The sequence below is a fragment of the Cricetulus griseus genome, chromosome 3, assembly GCF_003668045.3.
Source record: "Cricetulus griseus strain 17A/GY chromosome 3, alternate assembly CriGri-PICRH-1.0, whole genome shotgun sequence".
Taxonomy (NCBI): Eukaryota; Metazoa; Chordata; class Mammalia; order Rodentia; family Cricetidae; genus Cricetulus; species Cricetulus griseus.
Window position 1 is genome coordinate 68002525 of NC_048596.1, and position 22363 is coordinate 68024887.

Below are 22363 nucleotides of genomic sequence, written 5' to 3' on the forward strand. Positions count from 1 at the left end.
GTTTGCAATTCTAGTAGAGCAAGTACCTTTGCTAGCTGAGCCACTAAAGATGTATACAGAAGATTAAAATTTGCTAGTGATTACCATACTAATACTAGGTACTGGAAGCTTAAAAGTATGGATCTTGTACTTGAATTATTTATAGTTTAATAGTGGATGGGCTGACAGATAGTTAAAGTGTAACTCATTATATGTAATAATGGATATACTGAGTATAAAAGAGGAGGCAGTTAGCATTGGAAAAGAGGGACAGGGAAAGGTCTTGAGGAATTAATATCCAGATTGGGTAGGAATCTCAGGGCATGGTAGTGAGTGCAGGTGGAGCGGAATTACAGAGGGAGAAAATTTTGGAAAATGAGAACTAAATACATGAAGGTTGAGGCAGCATAGACCCCGAGTCTATAAATAATTGACAAAATAGAATTTGTGTGGGGTGGGGATAAAGATTAGGATTAAGTTCAAGGTAGCTACTGTATTATATGTTGAATTATGCAAGAGCTTAGTTTTTGCTAATATCTGTCTGTCTGTATTTATTCTGAGACAGGGTTTCTCTGTGTAACCCTGACTGCCCTGGAACTTGCTCTGTAGATCAGGCCAGACTCAAACTCAGAGATCTACCTGCCTCTTCCTCCCAAGTGCTAGATCTAAGAGTGGGCACCATCACCGCGTCTCCCCCCCCCCCCCCCCCGCCGGCCAGTTTTTGCTTTTTAGGGGTAATAAGGAGAGAGGCTGAGTAACCTTTCTTGAAACAGTTTGAAATATCAGCATAGAACATATGTTCTTTAAAGGGCAGGAATGAAATGTCTGCAACTCAGTGGATTGTCACAAAGTGAACACTCATACAGTAGTCACTGTGGTCAAGTTTCTTCTTCTCTAAAAGTAACCTCTGTCCTCTGCTGGTTAGCCAAATGGGTCTTCACTTTATAGACCAATTAGCCTGTTTTTAAGTATGTCAGAACTTAGGTCTCCATGCAACATATTTGAGATCTGCTGGTGCTGACTGCAGTATTTGGTTATTCTCATTGCTATATGACTGTGTAGGGTTGCTTTTATAGCCATCTCTCACACACATCCACCTTTTCATTTTACCTGTAGATTCTTTTTGGGTTTTACTGACTCAGTTTTGTGTTTCAGGGATTAAACCCAGGGTCTTGTGCCTGCTGGACAGTCTATCACTGAGCCATTGTTCAAGCCTTTTGGATTGTAATAGCTTACTTGCAGAAGCTAATGTTTTATCCTTGAGATTATAGATTCTTTTAGGTTTTCTCTGTCTATAATTATGTGCTTTGTGGTAAGTGGTAATTTTAGTTTTCTCTTTTTAATCTTTTATTGCTTCTCTTCTCTCTTGGTATGTGCATATGTGTTCATGTGGATGTGAATGCACATGTGCATGTGTAGGACAGAGTTAACATTGGAGTCTTTTAATCACTCTACTCCTTCCTTCACAGGGTTTTTCTATGTAACAGTCCTGGCTGTCTTGGAACTCACTTTGTAGACCTGGCTGGTCTTGAGCTCACTGAGATCCACCTGCCTCTGCCTCCCGAGTGCCCTGGCGGCTTGTTGTTGTTGTTGTTGTTGTTCTTCTTCTTCTTCTTCTTCTTCTTGTTCTTCTTATTGTTCTCCTCCTCCTCCTCCTCTCCTCCTCCTCCTCTTTCTCCTTCAGCCTCCCCTTATCTTCCTCTCCCAGTTCCTATCCTCCATTCCCCACTTTGTCCCCCAATTCCCTCTTCTTCTGTCTCCATCCAGGAAAGGGCAGGTCTCCCATGACTATTAACAAAATATGGCATATCAAGTTGCAGTAAGACTAAGCACCTCCCCATGTATTAAGACTGGGCAAGGTGACCTAGTATGAGAAGTAGGGCCCCAAAGCCAGTAAAAGGGTCGGAGACAGGCCCTGTTCCCACTGTTAGGGATCACAAAAGAAGTTCAAGCTATACAACTGTAACGTATGCATAGTGCCTAGATCAGTCTCATGCAGGCTCACTGGTTGTTGGTTCAGTTTCTGCAAGCTCCTATAAGCCCAGGTTAGTTGATTGTATGACTCTTCCTGTGGTGTCTAGTTACTACACTCCTTTCTCTTCTTCCTCCCCAGGATCCCAGAACTCCAAATAACGTTTAGCTGAGGGTCTCTGTATGTGCCTCCATCGGTTGCTGAATGATGATGCCTCTTAGATGACTGTTGGGCCAGGCATCAATCTCGTCACAGGAGATGACCAGTTCAGGCTACTTACCTAGCATTGCTAGGAGTCTAAGCTGGGATACTCCCCATGGACTCCTGGGAGATTCCCCTGCACCAGGCTTCCACCTGACCCCAAAATGCGCCCCCCAGCAGTCCCCCTCAGCATTCTCCTCAACCTGATCATTCACGTTCCCATCCCCACCTGTCCTCAGTCCACTCAGGAAATCTCTTCTGTTTCCCCTTCCCAGGGAGATCTGTGTTTGTGTATAATGTGTGTTTTGGGATGTGCATATGGAGGTCAGAGGACAACTTTGTGGAGTTAGTTGGTTCTGAGGATCAAATTCAGCTTGTCAGGCTTGGTAGTGAGCACCTTTGCATGCTAACCCATCCTGCTCGCCCTTTCTACCTTATTTTTTTTTTTTTTTGAGATACTCTCTTACTGAACTTGGAGCTTGTGGATTCATCTACTGTCTGGCTCCAGGGATCCTCCTGTCTCTTCCTTCCCAGTGCTGAATTATAGGTGTATGATACTATACATTACTTTTACATGGATGTTGGGTATTGAACTTAGGTTTTCATGCTTGTACACCAAATATCGTACTAATTGAGGCATCTATCTCTATTGCCCTAGTGTCTACAGACATCTCTCTAGTGTCAAGCTTTTGTTTGTTTGGACAAATTCTCTGTAGCTCAGGATGGCCAGATGTAACCTCTAGCCCATAGTCCCCTCATGCTTTGCCTCCCCAGTGCTGGGATTATAGGTATGCTTGGATATGGGATGTGTTTGTTATTGCTGAGATGCATTCTGTTACATGGCTGTGTTTCACGTTATTTATCTATCCACTACTTTGTGTTTTGTTTGTTTGCTTGTTCGTTTGTTTATTTTTTGAAGTCAGGGTCTCACTGTGTAGCTCTGGTTGTCCTAGAACTCGGTAGACCAGGCTGGCCTCAAACTCAGAGAGGTCTACCTGCCTTTGCTTCCCAAGTGCTGGGATTAAATGAATGCACCACCACCATGCATGCTTTATTTTTTGTTTTTGAAAAGTGTCTGTCTTTGTAGCTTAGATGAGAGCTTACTATGTAGCCTGGAGTTTATGACAGTTCTCCTGCCTCAGATTATTGAGCAATGGATTACAAGCAGGAGTCATTACATCTGGGTTCTTTGATTTACTTTGCTTTTAAAGATCTTCTTAAGGTAGGAGTTTAGATTATTATTATTATTTACTTTTAGGCATTCTTGAACTTGCTGTGGTCCTCCTGCGTTAGCCTCCCAAGTGTTGAAACTATAGATGTGTGCCACCATATTAGCTGATTTGTCTGTTTTGGATATTTTATATGGATATTTCATATGTGGCTTTTCTCTCTGGCTTCTTTCATTGCATAATTTTTAAAAACATTTGTCTACATTGAAGCGTGTCAGGACTTCATTCCCTTATGTGGCTAAATAATATTCCATTGTATGGCTATACCACTGCTTGTTTATTCATTCATTCATTGATGAATTTTAGTTTTTCTTTCTACTTGCTTTATTTACTATTGTAAAAATTTGTGTATAAGTTTGTGTGGAGATATAAGTCTCATTCTTTTGGGTATTTACATAGGATTAGAATTTGCAGAGTCAAATTGCTGGATTTAAGAAATCATTAGATTGCTTTCTTCAGTGGCTGCTTTCTTATATTTCTACCACCAGTAAATATGAGTTTAAACTTCTCCATATCCTCACCAGTATTTTTATTTATTTATCTGTTATAGGACAATATCTCACTATGCAGTGCTGGCTAGCTTGGAACTCATTTTGTAGACAAGGCTGGTCTCAAAATCATAGAGATCTGGCCCCTCATTTGAGCCTTTAGTTATACTGGTTTTTGTCCTACACCTGCCCTTGTTGGACCTGGCTGTGTGCATCATTTCCTGGTTGCCAATGATGGGCCCTCCTCCTCGTGGGGTTGATGCCTGGGGGTCTTGCTCCTGGAATGAGGCCACCCATGAGGCCACATGCCCATGATGCTTGGGCCTCCAGTGATGAGATCTCCTGCTCACCCTATGATGGTACCCACTTGGCTTGGCATAACTTGGCCAGTCAGATGAGAGCAGGAGAGCTCATCATCAGTTTTGTATTTCTTGTTCTGCTTCACTAGGAGATCACAGTGCTGAGCCTGAGTATCTTCTAGTTGCATGACAAGGAAGGCTTCTCCCTTCCTAGCAGACAGAATAGTTTTGAAGGAGAAAAGTGGGATAAAAAAGTACAGTTTTCATCTGTATTGTAAAATATGAAAACAAAATTGCCAGCTGTTTTTAGTTTAAAAAAAAAAACAACATAGAGGGCTGGGTGGTGGTGGCATACACGTTTAATCCCAGCACTCAGGAGGCAGAGGCAGGTGGCTCTCTGTGAGTTTGAGGCTAGCCTGGTCTACAGGGTGAGTTCCAGAATAGCCAGGACTGTTTGACAAAGAAACTGTCTCAAAAAAAAACCAAAAAAAATCATAGAGATCTGCCCATCTCTGCTTCCTGAGTGCTGGGATCAAAGGTGTGCACCACCACATCTGGCTACTAGTATTTTTTTTTCTTATATTATCAAATCTCTCTGTCTCTCTGTCTCTCTGTCTGTCTCTGTCTCTGTCTCTGTCTCTCTCTCTCTCTCTCTGTGTGTATGTATGTGTGTGCATGCATGTGTGTGTCAAGGTGCTTGTGTCCAGCCTTGGGTGTTTGTTCTTATTCTTCTCCTTGCTTGAGACAGGGTTTCTTGTTCTCTGTTGCATACTCTGGGGATTGTCTTGTGTTTACTTTTCATCTTCCTCTAGGACAGTGGTTCTCACCCTTCCTAATGCTGGGACCCTTTTAATACAATTCTTTGTGTTGTGGTGACCCTCAACCATAAAATAATTTCTTTACTGCAATTTTGCTACTGTTAAGAATTGTAATGCAAATATCTGATGTGCAAGATATCCCACAGAGGGATTTTTGACCCATAGGTTGAGAACCACTGCTCTAGGAATACTGGGATTACAGATGCATCCCATTCTGTCTGGCTATTTGAGATTTGTGTGGTCAGAACCTCAGATTCTGAGGTTCTGAACTCAGGTCTTCAACCCTTGTGCAACAAGCACTTTACCCATGAACCATCTCTCCAGCCCTGATTCTGAGATTTTTTTGGTTAAGGTTTTGGCAAGTGAACTTAGTTGTTGGTAAGTGTTTCCTTTTTGTTTTTGGTGTTTCAATACAGGATTTTTCCATGTAACCCTGGCTGTCCTGCTACTTGCTCTGTAGACCAGGCCAGCCTCGAACTCACAGAGATCTGCTTGCCTTTTATCCAAATGCTGGGACTGAAGGTGTGTGCCACCACTGCTCAGCTTGGTATATATTTTTCTGTGTTATGTGATGTCTTTTTGTTAACAGCCATTGCTGATCTTTGCTTGCACTTATCTACATTTTTGGCAGGCGGTTTTGCTACTAATTTTAGGTTGGTATTTTTCTTTGCTTGTCTTCTGGCTACCATTCTTCATGACTTACTGTCATCTGTATAACACCCTTGTTGGTCTTGGGAAGTAGTCTGTCTTCTTGTTCCTCAATTTTTTTTCCAATTTATCTTTATCTTGTGTACATTGGTGTTTCTCTGCATGTATGTGTGATGGTGTTCAATCCCCTGCAACTGAATTAATAGTCAGTTGTGAACTGCCATATGGATGCTGGGAATTGAACCCAGGTCCTCCAGAAGAGCAAGCAGTCAGTGCTCTTAATCACTAAGCTATCTCTAGTCCCTGTTCCTCTATTCTTTGTGTTTGTTTGTTTTGTTTTTCTTTTTTGTTTTTTGATTTTTTGAGACAGGGTTTCTCTGTGGCTTTGGAAGCTGTCCTGGAACTAGCTCTTGTAGACCAGGCTCTTCTAGAACTCACAGAGATCCACCTGCCTCTGCCTCCCGAGTGCTGGGATTAAAGGTGTGAGCCACCTTTAATCCAATGCCCAGCTTGTTCTTCTGTTCTTACTCCCTGGTGCTTTCAAGATTTTTCTCTTTTTGGTTTTCATCAGAAACACTATGATGTATATGGTTTGGTTTGTTATCATCTCAGTTTTAACTGTAAGTCTTCATGTAGGTTACTTTTTTTTTTTGGGACCTCAGAGTCTCCCTGTGTAGCTTTGGCTGGCCTGGAGCATCAGGCTGGCTTCAAACTCACAGAGATCTTCCTGCCTCTGCCTCCCAATTCTAGGATTAAAGATGGACACCACATGCCTGGCACTAGGTTAACTTTAAAGGAAGTAACCATTTAGTGAATAGTGATGCCCATCAGGAGAATTTCAGACCATACCATATTTTGCAACCTTTTTATTTCCTATGAAATTCTGTTAGTGTAATGAGCAGCATAATTGGGGGTGGGTAAAGAATGACAGCCACCAGGCCTTTGCCATAGGTGCCATAAATGTGAGGAGGGTTCATGTCCAGCAGGTAATAAACCTTCAAGCTCAGTGATCCCTCTGAGGTTCCTGCAGGGTCTGGTACTTGCCCATCCTACCTCCCAGGCCTTTCACAGAGATCTAATTGAGTCTATGAAATAGCTGAAAAAGTACTATACAAATATGAGGTGACTTAATTAATTATGTGGCTGGTAGAGTATTAAATAATTTATAATTTGCTAAAGGAAAGCCAACTCACTATATATTCATTCAATTTATTCATATAATTTAATTGGGTTAAGTAAAATGAGAGCTAAATTCATGTGTGAATTTGAGTATAGTGGCATCAGAAATTAATACTACATTTTCAGCCCAAATTATTTTCGAGAAAATGAATTTCTTTTTGAAAATAAATCAGGTATTATAAAGCAAAAATTGTCACAAATTTAAGCTTTGGTTTCTGTTTAGAATACAATAAAATTTAAACATGTTTAGTTAGATAGTCTATGATATTTGATAGTCTATGACATTTGATGAAGTTAAAACAGTTTTAAATTCAAAGACCATTACAGTTCATAAGCAAAACATATTAAAAGTTTTAAACTAAATTATGAAATTATTTCTCTGTCTCTAGGTGAAACATGGTTTCTCTAATATAACTGGGATCGATTATTCTCCTTCTGCAATTAAGCTTTCTGCAAGTATTTTAGAGAAAGAAGGGCTATCGAACATTAACTTAAAGGTAACTGTTACTTATATTACTATAATATTTTAAATAGTAATTTAAAATAAGCTATAATATTTGAATGTTTTTAAGGTATGTTAATCTGCTGACCTTTTGGAATTCATAAGTTAAGGATCAATAACAAATAATCCAAACTGAAACATTTAAAAGTAACTTAAAATTTTAATCTAGTTTGTTTAGGGACATTACTTTTTTGTGTGTGTGTGACAAGAGTCTTAGTGTGTAACTTAGGCTAGCCTCAAACTTGCTGTCTCCTGTATCAGTCTAGTTGGATTATAGCCATGTACCACTGCGCTTTGTAGGAAAGTGTCTTCTTCATTGTATATGTATATATGTGTGTTACTGTCCATGTTTGCAGAAATGTACAGTACCTGACTCTGGATTAATGAGATGAAAAAATTAGAAATGCTGGGTGTCCCTGCATTTCGGTTTTCTGTCTCAGGTTCTACTAGAACTGGAAGCCACATCAACTGGATGGCAGGATGTGGTTGTCTCTATTTCTCAAAGAAAATGAGTTATATTAAAAAAAAAAAAAAAAAAACCTTAAACTCATAGGATGTTATCATACCAAACATTGTTATTTAATTCTTTGTCCCACTTGGCTTTAATTGTCAATTTGGCATAATCTGAAGTTATCAGAGATGAAAGCCTCAATTAGAATTGTCTAGATTAGATTGACTTGTGGGCATGTCTGTGAGGATTGTCTTGATTATTAATTGATACAGGAAGGCCATGCCCAATATGTGTGGCACCATCCCTAGCATTCCTGGGTAATACAAGGAAGCTACTAGTTAAACTAGTTTCTCAGCTTGTGAGAAAGTCAGAAAGTGAGCTAGCTTCAGGTTCCTGCCTTGAGTTCCTGGCCTGTGACCTGGAAATGTAAGATAAAATAAGTCCTTTCCTCTCCAAAGTTGCTTTTGGTCTGAGTGGTTTCTCACAGCAACAGAAAGAAATTAGAATACTTAAAACCCAAGGAGTCAACCTTGTTTCTTCTCTTTTCTTTCAATCATTTTGCCTTACCACTCCTATGATACGAAGTAGTCAGAGTCATCTAAAACAAACATTTGCTTACATCACTGTTTTTTTGTTTGTTGGTTTTTGTGTTTTCAGATACCGTTTCTCTGTGTAGCTTTGGCTGACCTGGAATTCGATCCATATGCCAGGCTGTCCTTGAACTCACAGAGATCTGCTTACCTCAGCCTTCTGAGTGCTGGGATTGAAGGCATGTGCAAACAAGCCCAACTCAAGCTGCTTTTTTTTTTTTTTTTTTTTTTTCCACAAAACAGTCTTATTACTTTTTTTTTTCTTTTTTTCCCCCTCAAGATGAGAGGTACTTCCCTTTGTAGCCTTGGCTGGCCAAAGACTTATGAATCCCACTGCCTTTACTTTCTGAAGGCAGGACTATAGATAAGCACCATCTTGGCTGGTTCATGGTTTCTGTATTGTTTTGTGCTACTGAGACAGGATCTTCTATAATCCAGCATGCTAGGTAGCTGAACTTCTGGTCTTCTGCTTTTCCAAGTGCTAGAATTACAGGCATGTACCACCATGCTCAGTTCTTTCTCTTTAAAAATTACACTCATGTATTTATTGTGTGTGTGTGTGGTGGGTGGATACATGTGCCACCATGTGGGCTCCAGGGGTTGAACTCTGTTGGGTTTGGTGGCAAGTGCCTTTATCTACTGAACTCAGGCCCTAGTTTTATTCTATTTTTATGTGTATTAGTGTTTCTCCTGGGAAGGCCAATAGAAAGCCGAAGACCCTCTACATCTCAAGTTACGGGTGATTGTAGGCTCCCATATAGGTGCTGAGAACCTTAACTGAGGCCACTAAAGAGCAGCTAGTGCTCTTAACTGGTGAGCCATCTCTCCAGCCCCAGTTAATACTATACCATTATTAAGCATTTGTAATCTATTTTTGAAAATTTAAATTGTGGGGCTGGAGAGATGGCTCAGCGGTTAAGAGCCCTGACAGTTCTTCCAGAGGTCCTGAGTTCAATTGCTGGCAACCACATGGTGGCTCACAACCACCTTGAATGAGATCTGGTGCCCTCTGCTGGTGTGCAGGCAGGAGACTGTATACATAATAAATAAATAAAATCTCTAAAAAATTTAAATTGCATTTTTTATATGTATACTTGTGTGGACATACATGTGTACATGATTGAGATCAGAGTTTGCTGAAGTTTGTTCTTTCTTTTCATCTTGAGATCCCAGGGCTCAAACTTAGGTTTGGTGGCAAGCCTTTACCCGCTGAGCCATCTTGCTGGCCCTATCTGAAATAGTATTATTATCTTATTACATTCATTTATTTGTTTTGTGTGGTATGTACAGCATACTTGTGTAGGGAAGAAGACAATTGTGGGAGTTGGTTCTCACTATCATGTCAGTGTTAAAGATCCACTCAGATTGTCTAGTATGGTGACAAAAGCCTTTACCCTCTGAGTCTGAACCTTGAAATACTATAATGTTTTTAAAAATTACATTTCTCTGTGTGAGTATGTGCATGTGAATACAGGTACCTGTAGAGGCCAGAAGCCTTGGGTTTTGGAGCTCAAGCTAAGGCAGTTGTGAGCCACCTGATGGAGGTCCTTTAGAAGAGCAGTATGTGTTCCTAACTATGGCACTGACTCTGTAGCTCCTGGAAGTATTTCCTTAAGTTTATGTTTTAGTAGCTTTTTATTGCTATGACTAACATAGACTAGATAATTTACAAAGCACAGAAGTTTATTTAAGCTCATAGTTCTAGGCTGAAGAGTCCACCATGATTCTTACATGATGTGGTGAAGGACCTTCTTTCTGCATCATAGTAGAGCAAGTGAGCGAGAGAAAACTTGCTTTTATAACAAAGCCAATCCTCATTAGCCCATTAATCTGTTAATGAGCAGAGTCTTCATGATGCAGTCACCTTCCTAGGGTCTCTTCCAAATACCATTAACATATGACTGTGCTTAGATTTCCATTGTGTGTATTCTGGAAGATGTTCTTAAATAGTAGCAGCTTATTTGTTGTTTAGCTTTCTCCCTTTATGAAACACAAGACTATTATATTCTTTTTTTCTCCATTTTTTTTATTTAAGTTAGAAACAAGATTGTTTTACATGTCAAGACTACTATATTCTAACACAGATTTCTTTACTCTTTTACTTACTGTTATATCCTGTATATAATAAGTACAGGTGTCATGAAATACCTTTGGAATACAAGAATGTTATAAACAGGTGTTTAGGATGAGGATGACCCCACAGAGTGAGATCTCTTTGTAGTCTTTATTTTGATTAAGATGTAAAGAATTCTGTACTTTGGATATGAGACAGGAAAGGTCCCATCTTCAAATAGAAGGACATGCTGAATGTGCTGTGCTGGTATACACCTGTAATTCCAACACTGTAGTAGAAACAGAGCTAGGAAAGCCTGGATTACATGCATGAGACCCTGTCACAAAAAAAAAAAAAAGCACATAATGTCAATTTATCCATTTTAAGGGTTGTTTTAGGTGCTTACTTTCATTACTAAAATTGTATGTATGATGAGATCTCTGTGAGTTCAAGGCCAGCCTGGTCTTCAAAGTGAGTTCCCAGATAGCTAGACCTGTTACACAGAGAAACCCTGTCTCAAAACGACTCACACCCCAAATTTCAGAATTAAATTCATTAGTAAATTTTTGTGTTATAAAATGGAGCCACATCACTATTTCAAATACTACAGGTTGTTAAAAACAGGATGCTAATAAACTATTAAAAGCTAAAGTACAGGACATTTACCAAGTTAAGTAATTATAGTTTAAATAGTCCTTTAATTTCTTAAGCTTCATGCCTTTTGTAGTATCCATTAGCAGCTTTGTGAGCTGCTGAATCAAAACAGAGGAACTTCTGATAATTCTTTATTTACTTTAGGCCACTCAAGTGGGAGTATAAGTCATAAGTTTTATCTCCAGTGACCTGGATTCCAAATACATTTTGTCTTTTTGATAAATATGTTAAATATTTTCATAAGAATCAACTTTTTGTAAACTGGACTTTTGAGCCAGTATTCCTGGCTTTGATTTGTTTCCAAATTTGTAGAGATTTGAAATGTCCAGGAAACACTATCAACCTCTCTTCTAATTTTGGCTTTAATGATCTCGGAAATAAAGCACATAAAAGTTAGCTATAAAGTTGAAAATATGTTTATTATATGTAAAATGCCATCATAATGGGCTCTTTTATCTCTAACCTTTTACATGGTGTCACTTAAGTTATATAAAGATTGTGTTAATTGTTCTCATATGGACATTCATTTTCAATATAGGTAGAAGACTTTTTGAGTCTTTCCACAAAGCTGTCTGGATTTCATGTTTGTGTTGACAAAGGGACTTTCGATGCCATAAGTCTTAATCCTGACAATGCAGTTGAGAAGAGGAAGCAATATGTGAAGTCTCTCTCCAGGGTGTTGGAAGTAAAAGGCTTTTTTCTAATAACCTCATGTAATTGGACCAAGGCAGAGTTGCTGGATGTGTTCAGTGAAGGTAACTGGTTGCATGGGTTTGAAGATGTACTTTTTTGGGTTTTATTCTTCTGCTTGGCTCCTCTGTTGGGTACAGTATTTTACATTTCTGGTTGTAGGAATTGACTGCTTTTCTTCTGTGTTAATGACCTTAGTAATAACTTTGAATTGTGTATACAAAGCACAGAGAAGTAAATTGGTTGGGATCCAGAGGCCTTTTTAACATTTTTCCCAGAAATCCTGGCAGTTAAGTACTAAAATTTATGAGCTTGTAAAGATCAAGCTCTTTTTTTAAGCAATGCAATCTTTTATTTAAGCTGTATGATCTGCTGTCCCAAGATTCAGCACATGTGTTGTGCTTTGGACTTCAGTGAACTAACTTATTTGTTAATCTATACTCATGTAAATGGAAGTACATGATGAATGTTTTAGTCTCCCCCACCCCCCTCTTTTTTCCCATGAGACAGGGTTTCTCTGTGTAGCCCTGGCTGTCCTGGAACTCAGACCAGGCTGGCTTCAAACTCAGAGATTCACCTGCCTCTGCCTTAATTGCTGGGATTAAAGGTGTATGCCATCATCACCTGGAGAATGTTTTAGTTTTATATGTAGTTTATATGGTTTGCTTTAGGGGTCATTTAAGTGTTTAGGATTTGTCTTTTTTTGGTCTATACGGAGCAATTATTTTTAACATTGCACAAAAAATGAAACAAATTAATAATAGTTCTATATATTGATTTTTGAGGAAGTTCCCTTCTGTCTTTTTTGCGGGGGAGGTGAGACAGGGTTCCTGGCACTGGATCTGTAGACCAGGCTGGTCTCCAACTCGAAGAGATCTGCCTGCTTCCCGAGTGCTAGGATTAAAGGCATGTGCCACCACTGCCTGGCCTCCTACCTTTTCTTATGCAAGGCAGGATTTTTTTTTTCTGCCCCATTAGCCAAAGATACATTAGACTATGTCTACTAATATTAATTCATGTCTACTGTGTTTTGTGAGTATTGAGAATCTGTCTATATATATATAGCACTGGGAGTTTTCTCAGACTCTTTCTTGGGCACTTCAAGAAGTATTTTACCTTCTAGTTTACCCATGTAGTACACAGGCATTGCTGGGAAAGTACTTTGAAATTTTTTTTTTTTGTTATTTGTTTACCTTTTCCTTAGAGTCTTTTTCAGGGTTAGTACTAGTTATTTTATAGAGGAATGGAAGGAATTTTCAGGATGAAGTACTAAGTAAATGATTCTAGACTAAATATTTGGTTACATTTTGACCATCTCTCACAAGTTGATGAGAAACCAGCTACCTCAAGAGAGTTTACTGCACACTGTTTTCTGTAACCATGTTACATCATATTGCATGCACCTATTTTATATTTTTAGTATTAAAGGACTAGACAGAACCTGTTCTGTGTCCTCCCATGTACATTCAGTGGTTTTGGCAGGTTTTATAATGGAAAACCTGAAGCATTTATTGTTGAAAATATGAGCTTTTGGCTTCATTATTATTACTCCCAGAAAACAAGAATTGTATGTGATTTACTGTCTTTTATTTTATATCATTAATTTTATTGTCTTCCATGTTAACATTTATTTCTCATAGAACTGTTGGGTTCTAGACTGGCAGCGGTGGTGCATGCCTTTGGTCCCAGCACTCCAGAGACAAAGGCAGGCAGATTTATGAGTTTGAGGCTAGCTCGAGTTCCAGGATAGCCAGGACTACATAGAGAAATGCTGTCTGGAACAAAAATAAAAACCAAAAAAGGAACAGTTGGGTTCTATCAATAAACCTTTTTTCTGAAGCTTGACAATTTTTTTTTTTTTTTTTTTTTTTTTTTTTTTTCGAGACAGGGTTTCTCTGTGGCTTTGGAGGCTGTCCTGGAACTAGCTGTTGTAGACCAGGCTGGTCTCGAATTCACAGAGATCCACCTGCCTCTGCCTCCCGAGTGCTGGGATTAAAGGCGGGCGCCACCAACGCCCGGCGAAGCTTGACAGTTTTAATAAATGCTCAGAGTTCTTCTGCTGTGTGGGACAAGTTCCTCTCCTGGTTCCTTCTTCTTCTTCTGGTGGCAGATGCTTTTATTTAATTTTTAATGTGCAGTGGTGTGAGGGTAACACATCCCCTGGAACCGGAGTTACAGACAGTTGTGAGCTGCCATGTGGGTGCTGGGAATTGAACCTGGGTCCTCTGGAAGGGCAGCCAGTGCTCTTAAACCACTGAGCCATCTCTCCAGCCCCCTCTTCTGGTTCTTAAATACACAGGTGTTCTCTTTTACCCTAGAACCAGCAGAGAGAAGCACATTTGTCTGTCTCTGGTAATGAGGAGCAGACTTTAGCCTGGAATACTGTGCTTTAAATGTGTCACCGGGCGTTGGTGGCACACGCCTTTAATCCCAGCACTTGGGAGGCAGAGTCAGGTGGATCTCTGTGAGTTTGAGACCAGCCTAGAGAGGGTTCCAGCAGTGCCTTCAAAGCCACAGAGAACCCCTATCTCGAAAACAAAACAAAACAAAACAAAAATGTCAATGTGTCTGAGAATTGTTGAGTAAACTCTTTATACAGTCTTAGAACTAAATAGAGAATTAAAGCAAGGAAAATGTTATAATAGGAGGTGTTAAGGAAACAATTGTATAGCATTAGAGACTTTTAGGATTGAGTTGCTTAAAAAATGGTGCTTGGACTTAGATGTGTAACAGCAACAGAGTACTCTGCCCCATGTCACTGCTGCTGAAGGCCTCCCTGATGACCACCACAATCCATTGGCTTAGAATGAAGTTTGCCTCACCACTTTTTTTTTTTCATACAATGCATTTTAATCATGTTTCCTTCCCTCCCCCAATTCTTCCCACCTCTCTACCCAACTTTATGTTCTTTTTCTCTTTAAAAACAAACAAAACCAAAACAAATCCTAAAAGTAAAAAAGACCAAGAAACATACCACCCCCCCAAAATGGAAATAAAAATAAATAAGCAAAAAATGCCTAAACAGAGTGTAATGAGATACTCTACAAAAACACCATTGAATGTGTTTTGTGTTGGCTAACTACTCCTGCTCATGGGAGGAGGAGTCTTGTGCAGAAGTGTGGTTAATATAGTGAGAGTCCATAGGAGAAAACTGAAGTTTTCTTTGCCAGTGGGTATCAACTACAGATAGCTTTTTGGGTGGGAACCTTTGTCTACTTCACCCTCTCAGTGCTGAGATCCCATCTGGCTTGAACCTGTTTAGGCCTGTGTGTGCTGCCATACTCTCTGAGTTTGTATGCTTCACCAGTCCTTAAAAGTTCTTTTTCCCCCCCATATTTGAAATGCATTGTGCAATTTTCCTCAGTAGTACTATTTATGCAATATAAATTCTTTAAAATATTTATATTACAGTTTATTTATTTAGCTGGATGGTGGGGTATGTGGCAGGCAGAAGACAAACCATGGGAATCAGTTCTCTCCTTTCAATCCAGGGGATTGAACTCAGGTCCCCAGGTTTGGTGGCAAGTGCCTTTACCTGCTGTGCCATCTCTCCAGCCCAATGTATTTGTTGGCTGTTTAGTGACCTTTCAGCTTTGTTTTATTATTTTATTTTTATGGGCTTCAATTCCAGACCCAAGCCTTACACATAGGAGGCAGGTGTTCTACCATTGATTATACCCTGGTGTTTGTTTGAGACAGGGTTTTTTTTTTTTTTTTTTTTTTTTTTTGTGTGTGTGTGTGTAGCCCTGGCTAGAACTCACTGTGTTGGCCAGGCTGGCCTTAAACTCAGAGATCTGCCTGTCTCTGCCTCCCAAGTGCTGGGATTAAAGGCATGTGTCACTACTTTAATCCCATCACTTGGGAGGCAGAGGCAGGCAGATCTCTGAGTTTGGGGCCAGCCTGGTCTATAAAACAAGGTCCAGGACAGTCAGAGCTACATAGTGAGAACCTGTCTTAAAAAACCAAAAACAAATGAACAAACCAAAAAAAAAAAAAAAAAATTCTCAAACAAAAAAATCCACAAAATATCTGTTACATAGAGGTAGGAAACCTAGGACATTGCGTTCTAAATGAACATTTCTTTTAAAAGCATACTGTGTTCTTAAAGTTATAATTTCTTCCAAGACAGTAGTTTGGTTTGGGTATTAATCTTTGTTTAATCTTCTCTTCTGAAAATGGTGATAAAACACCCATAAGATTTTAACTATTTTTTTTTTAAGATTTTATTTATTTACCCCCATGTACATCTGCACACCAGAAGAGGGCACCAGATCTCATAACGGATGGTTGTGAACCACCATGTGGTTGCTGGGAATTGAACTCAGGACCTCTGGAAGAGCAGTCAGTGCTCTTAACCTCTGAGCCATCTCTCCAGCCCCCTATTTTGACTGTTTTTAAGTGAACAATTCAGACTGGGTATGGCGGTGTATACCTTTAATCTTAGTATTTGTTAGGTAGAGGCAGGAGGATCAGGAACTTGAAGGTCATCTTTGGCTATATAGAAAATATAGGGTCAACCTCTGCTATATGAGGCCCCATCTCAGAAAAACCAAATACAACTAAACCCATAGATAGATAATGAATTAAGTGTGCAGTTCAGTAACTTTATCCATGTTGTTGTATAACCACGAGAAGTCCGTCTTCCAGAACTTTCTCATCATTTACAAATTCATTTTTACTTTCAGTAATATAGCCTTTTTGTAATACATGCCTTTATATTTGTGATGTGATTGAGTTTGTACATAGAAAGCCACATAAAAAGCAGTTGCACACCGCCTTTAATCCCAGCACTCAGGAAGCAGAGGCAGGCAGATCTCTGTTTATTAGAGGCCAGCCTGGTCTACAGAGCGAGTGCCAGGATAGGCTCCAAAGCAATACAGAGAAACCCTGTCTCAAAAAAAAAACAGGAAAAAAAAAAAAAAAAAGCAGTGCTGGCATATGGCAAGAATTCAGTGTGTCACAGCCGCTTCCTACCAAGGAGATAGAGAAATAGACCAAGGGAAGCAGGTGGTGGGGAGGTAGTGGTAAGTAGGACTAGAGGAAATGGGGGAAAGGCTTCTATGCTGATTGTTTTTGGTCCTTTCTGTTCCCTGTTCATTTAAAAAGACTTGGGGGGGCATGGTGGTGAGCTGAAAAAAAAAAAAGTGCAAAATTAAATTCAGTCACCAGTTTGAAATCACAATTTTGGAAAGGATTTGAAAGAACATTGTTGGTACAAATATCTCTAACACAGATATTTTAATTTTGTTTTATAGGATTTGAACTTTTTGAAGAGCTGCCAACACCCAAGTTCAGCTTTGGAGGTAGATCTGGAAATACTGTAGCAGCTTTGGTTTTTCAAAAAAGTGAAACTTTCTTGGACAAAGTCAGTTAGCTTTCTAGAAGAAACTGTACAGCAAAGTAAACCTGATACAGAAGAAGCAAGTGCAAATAGTGCTTAGTAAGTACCCAGGCTGCACAGACAGAGTACAGATAATGGGGTGGTGGGAAATCACAAATATGGGCATCAGCATTTAGATATCACCTAAGAATAATATAAAATTTTTAGTTTGTATTTGACATGAATATTTTCTTGTGTTTTATGGCAGTTTTCTATAACAATTAATCAGTTGAAAGCCTCAAGGCAGTAAATGAATTTACAGAAAGCCTCTATTCTTGGTTTTTGTGCCTTGGTAAAAGTTGAATTGAAAATGGCAGTTTATGAAGCCTTGATCAAACTGTTTCAAGGCCAGAATAGTTATAAGTATTTTCATGCTTTACAGAATACGGAGTATGATAAGCAATGCCATTTTGTGTTGGTAGCTGGGAGACCTCCCTGATTGTCATGTTATTAATTAAAATCAGAGAAGTTGAAGTATTTTTATTTATTTATTTACTTATTTGTTTGTTTGTTTATTTGTTTTTTGTAGCCCTCGTTGGCCTGGAACTTAGAGATCCATCTGCTTTTGCCTCTACAGTGCTGAGATTAAAGGTGTGCACCACCACACTGGTAACTCTAGTCTTTACCCTGTGAAGGATAAATGGATAGTTTAAGGAAAGCGAATTAAGGAATATTGCTAAATGCTTAGCTCTGTGTTAACTAATGGTGTTTTATTCAATCATTGAGTCCTTCTGTATTTTCCCAAAGTATTAACTTGTTTATATATAGGAGAGCTGCAGCTGAGAGTGAAGACATTTTTGCAAGACCAGATAGTACCAGGAGAAGTCAAGATTCTTAGTTGGGTGTGATTGACTCTAGAACCCTTCTTCTAATATTGTCTACCTCCCAGGTCCCAAATCTGTCTTTATAGCATCAAAGTCTGTGCTATAGGTAAAATTCAGGTGAGCACTGACAACTAAATGGCTAGTGCTGGTCTATGGACTTTGAGAATAGTGAGTCAGCCACCTGAGTCTCATGACATTTATTATTGCTTTTACTGTCTTTTTGTTTTGAAAGACTGTCCTTTATCAGGAACTGAATTTTAAGCAAGACATGACACACCTATAATCTTAGCATTCAGGAGGCTGAAGTAGGAGGAGGAACTGGAGTTAAAAGCTTGGGCTACACAATGAAACCCCTTTTCCAAAAAAAAAAAAAAAAGGTTGGGGAAATTGCCAAGTAAACATGAAAACCTGAGTTCAGCTCCCTAGCACCTATGTACAGTGCTGTTTGTAGCAGCATGTGCTCATAATCTCAGTGCTCTGGATCAGAGACAAGAGGATTCTCTGAAGCTTGATGGCCAGGCAGCCTAGCTGTGGATCACTTGGCTCCAGGTTCACTGACAGACTGTCTCAAAAAATAAAGTTGAGAGCAATTGAGAAGGATATCGTGTTTTGCGTTCAGTACAGTGGCTAGTGGCTGCACCTTAAGCAACTGCTGTTCTAACTGGCAATTGCAACTTCGAAGTTACCAGCAGTGGTTAGCTCATATGGGCTGCAGCCAGGCTGGAATTCTGTTTTCTCAGCACTGGCTCTATCACAGCTGCTAAAGGAAACTTTGTATAAATCTCTGTCTTTCTACAGAACTCAGGATTCATAGTTTGAGGAGAAATTCTGCTTGCTCAGTTAGGCTGAATAGTTAAGTAGCTAACTTTCTGTCCTTGCTCGTGTCTCCTGAAAAAAAAAGGGCTGTCCTTCTGCTCAGCCCCCACTAAAGAACTCTCCTTAGGCTTAGTTCCTCCCTGTCATTTCCTGTCAGCTAGTTGCTAACTCAGCCTCCTGACCCCAGGTTAATTTTATTTAATCAAACAAATGTAACACATCTTTGCATCATTAACAAAGGCAGCAGAAACAAATTAACACACCTTTACACAGTTAAAATAATATTCCACAACAATACCTAAAGACCCCTGGCTCCCATACACTTATCTATGCATAGTGCACACATGTGCAAGCATACACACACAAAAGAAAAGTGAAAACTGATTTTGTCATTCATCTTTCTGTGGAAGGGGGTTGTCAGCTGTATAAATTTTGAGGGATATAGAGACAAGGTGCTCTAAGAGCTGGCTTATCTGGAGGGCATTTATATATTTGAAAAGGCAAAGTGTATTTTTTATTTATATCTAATATTTAAGGAAACTGTATTTGAGACAATATTTTAGTATTGGAATCTTAATGTAATTTTTTAAAATTATGTAACTTTTGGGGTACTGGAAAGAGATAGCTTAGCAGTTAAGAGCACTTTCTGCTCCTGCAGAGGACCTGGGTTTTTATCCAAAACCCACATTGTTCACACCGTCTGTTACTTCAGTTTGTAGGGATATCCAGTACCCTCTCTTTTGGCCTCCTTCAAAATACCTGCATACATAAAATAAAAATACATATGGGCTGGAGAGATGACTCAGGGGTTAAGAGCACTGGCTGCTCTTCCAGAAGTCCTGGGTTCAGCACCCACATGATGGCTCACAACTGTCGGTAACCTCAGTTACAGGAGATCTGACACCATCACACAGATATATATGCAGGCAAAACACCAATGCACATGAAATAAAAATAATTTTAAAAAAGTTATGTAGCTTTTTGGTGATTTTCAGACTTTTGGGAATATTGGGTTTTAAAGCCTTTTTATATTAAATATTCTTCTAGTATTGAGCCTAGTCCAGCATTATATGGTTTTTGTTCATAGAGGAGGACAAGCTAGTAACTTAGGTCACTGTGACCATTAATGCTACCACTGTCTTTTAAAGATTTGGAGACAATTACATGGATTTTGAATAAAAATTATGATTTTGGAATAGCTTTTATTTTAGAATACAAAATGTGAGACATTACTTTAGAATATGTACAATTTAAGCTTTCAGAACATTGTGCTTTATGAGATGTGGGATTTTTTTAGTGTTTATGAACACATGCAAGTGCATAGGGATACACATGTAGAAACCAAAGGAAGACTTTGAGTATCTCTTAGTTGTTACATTTTTGATACAAGATCTCTCTACTTAGTTCTGGCTGTCCTGGAACTCACTATGTAGACCAGGCTTTGCACTCAGAGAGATCTGCCTGCCCCTGTCCTTATATGGTTGCCTTATTTTATCTTTCTTGTTTCTTGAGGCAGGGTCTCTGACTGAACCTGAAGCTCAGTGTGTGAGATAGGTAGCTGGCCAGCAAGCTCTAAGGATTGCTTGTTTGCATCTGCCAGCTCTGAAGCTACTGGCACATGCAGCCATGCCCACCTTTTATATAGGTGCTGGGGATTCAAACTCATGTCCTGTCCTCATGTTTGCACATCATGTACTTGTATTCACTGAGTCACCTCCCTAGCCAGAGGTCTTTAAACTGTAGATGCATATTGTTTATAACTTAATTGAAGTGATTTTTTTATAAATAACAAGTATTCCAAAATTGTCTTTGATTTCAAAAATAACAATAATCTACATAGCAAATTCCAATCCAGCTGGGACTACTTAGTGAGAACTTGTCTAAAATAAATAATTAAATGAGTGGAAGTAAGTACTCTCAGAATTTTAAGTGGGTAAGTTTGAAGTGTTATTAAGCATCAACCCACCAAATCACTTTCTGTGTGAGCAGGCTGAGTCTGATTCAAAGTTAGCTTGGGATATGTCTGTTGATGTTAATTGAGTCCCTTTGTGGGACATGTTTGTTAATTTTGCAAAGGTTGAGGCTTTTTCTTTTTCTACTGTGGAGCTGTTGATAAGGTTTAAAAAGAAGGACTTGTCGTTTCTTCTTAGCACTTTAATCTTGCTAGAAGCCAGCCTTTTAATGATTGAAATCAGAAATAGAAAGGCCTGAAAATGCTAATAAGATATTAGTATTTTCAAATAATAACAAACTGTTAAAAGCCTGATTACTAAATGTCTCCACGTTTATGAAATAAACTATAAACACTTTATTTTAAAGCTTAGTATTGTTAACTATTATAAATATGTGGATACATGAATGAAATGATGCAGTTACAAAAAGGGGAGCACATAATGTAATGATGACTAAGAAACTGGAATTGTAGTTTCATTTAATCAAAAAACATTTTGAGGAAACTTGTTTGAAATCCAAAGTGGATTTTCACTGTGATGCTGCTGCAGCACAACAGGCCATGTCTGTAGGAAGCACAGGTCCACAGGGAACCCACAGGTCCATGGGGAATCAGGCCTGAATGCCACATGCAGGTGGTCAGGCTCCACAACTTAACAAATAGAAAGCATTGAGAATGTTTTGTTTTAACCAGGTATACAGGCTAGAGTTTCTTTTGGGGACTGACACTTAGGTCTGTGATTCAAACCTGACAGTAGTCTTGGCAACTTGACTAAAGCCATTTTAAAATAAGTATAAATTGTACTTGATTTTTTTCCTCTTTGTAGTAACAAGCTTGCTTTTTTTTTTCTTGTTCCTCTCCAATGTGCATGCTAGTCTTCTGTTTGAGAAAAGAAGAGAGGCAAACATAAAAGACCTTAATATCTTTCGTAGATTTGTAAAATTTCTGTACCACTGCAGTATACCACTGCTTGCTGACAGGGTTCATTCTCATCAGACAATAGTAGAAACCTCAGTTTTTGAGGCACATACATGTTTGATTTTTTTTCTTTCTTTTCTCTCGTTCTTTTTGAGGCAAGGTCTCATGTAATCTAAGCAAGCTTTGACCTTCCTTTGCAGCTAAGGATAGCCCTGAACTCTGATCCTTGATCTTTCTGCCTTTGTCTCCTGTGTTGAGATTATAGGAGTTTGCCACCACACCCTGCTCAAACCTATACAATTTTTACTTTATAGATTTGTGTCTATATATACATAGTATGAATGCACCTGACTTTTTTCTGTCTGGTGCCTACATTGAAAATAAGAACAAATACAAACAATCCATTTGTCTCCAAGGGAGAGATCTGAGTTTTGACTCACTGTTTTTGCCTCTGTGAGCTAGGATCTGTCTTCTGCAGAAACAGCGCTCAGCTTTCAGGGCAAGAGACTAAGTGTCTTGTGTTGCACAGTAGTAACCACTCCAGCTAATTACAAGGGGTGTGGATGGCCTCTGAAAGGAATCTTGTCCAGTATATTTTACTGGAAGAAGGTTGCCACAACTTTGAGCTTGGTTGTGGGAAGCAAGGACCACAGTAGATTTAAAGACATACTGGGGGAAAATTAGAAAATCCTTATCATTTCTTTTGGTTAGGCAGGAAACA

At 39.1% G+C, this 22363-nt stretch overlaps 1 protein-coding gene across 7 annotated transcripts in view; it reads left to right on the top strand.

Moving 5' to 3' along the window:
• Eef1akmt2 (EEF1A lysine methyltransferase 2) overlaps positions 1-22363 on the top strand; it is a 77763-nt gene that overhangs the window by 6313 nt on the left and 49087 nt on the right. For 3 of the 7 annotated variants that reach the window (XR_003484036.2, XR_003484037.2, XR_003484035.2), the window contains exons 4-6: positions 7203-7310; positions 11602-11818; positions 17009-17193. Coding sequence is in view for 4 of the 7 variants with exons in the window: in XM_027409141.2 (XP_027264942.1) it covers positions 7203-7310; positions 11602-11818; positions 17009-17127 (444 nt within the window). In the remaining 3 variants the exon portion in view is untranslated. Of the gene's footprint in view, positions 1-7202; positions 7311-11601; positions 11819-17008; positions 17611-22363 lie in introns of those variants that run through there. The other 4 variants (XM_035442157.1, XM_035442158.1, XM_027409141.2 and 1 more) reach the window with 3 other exon arrangements.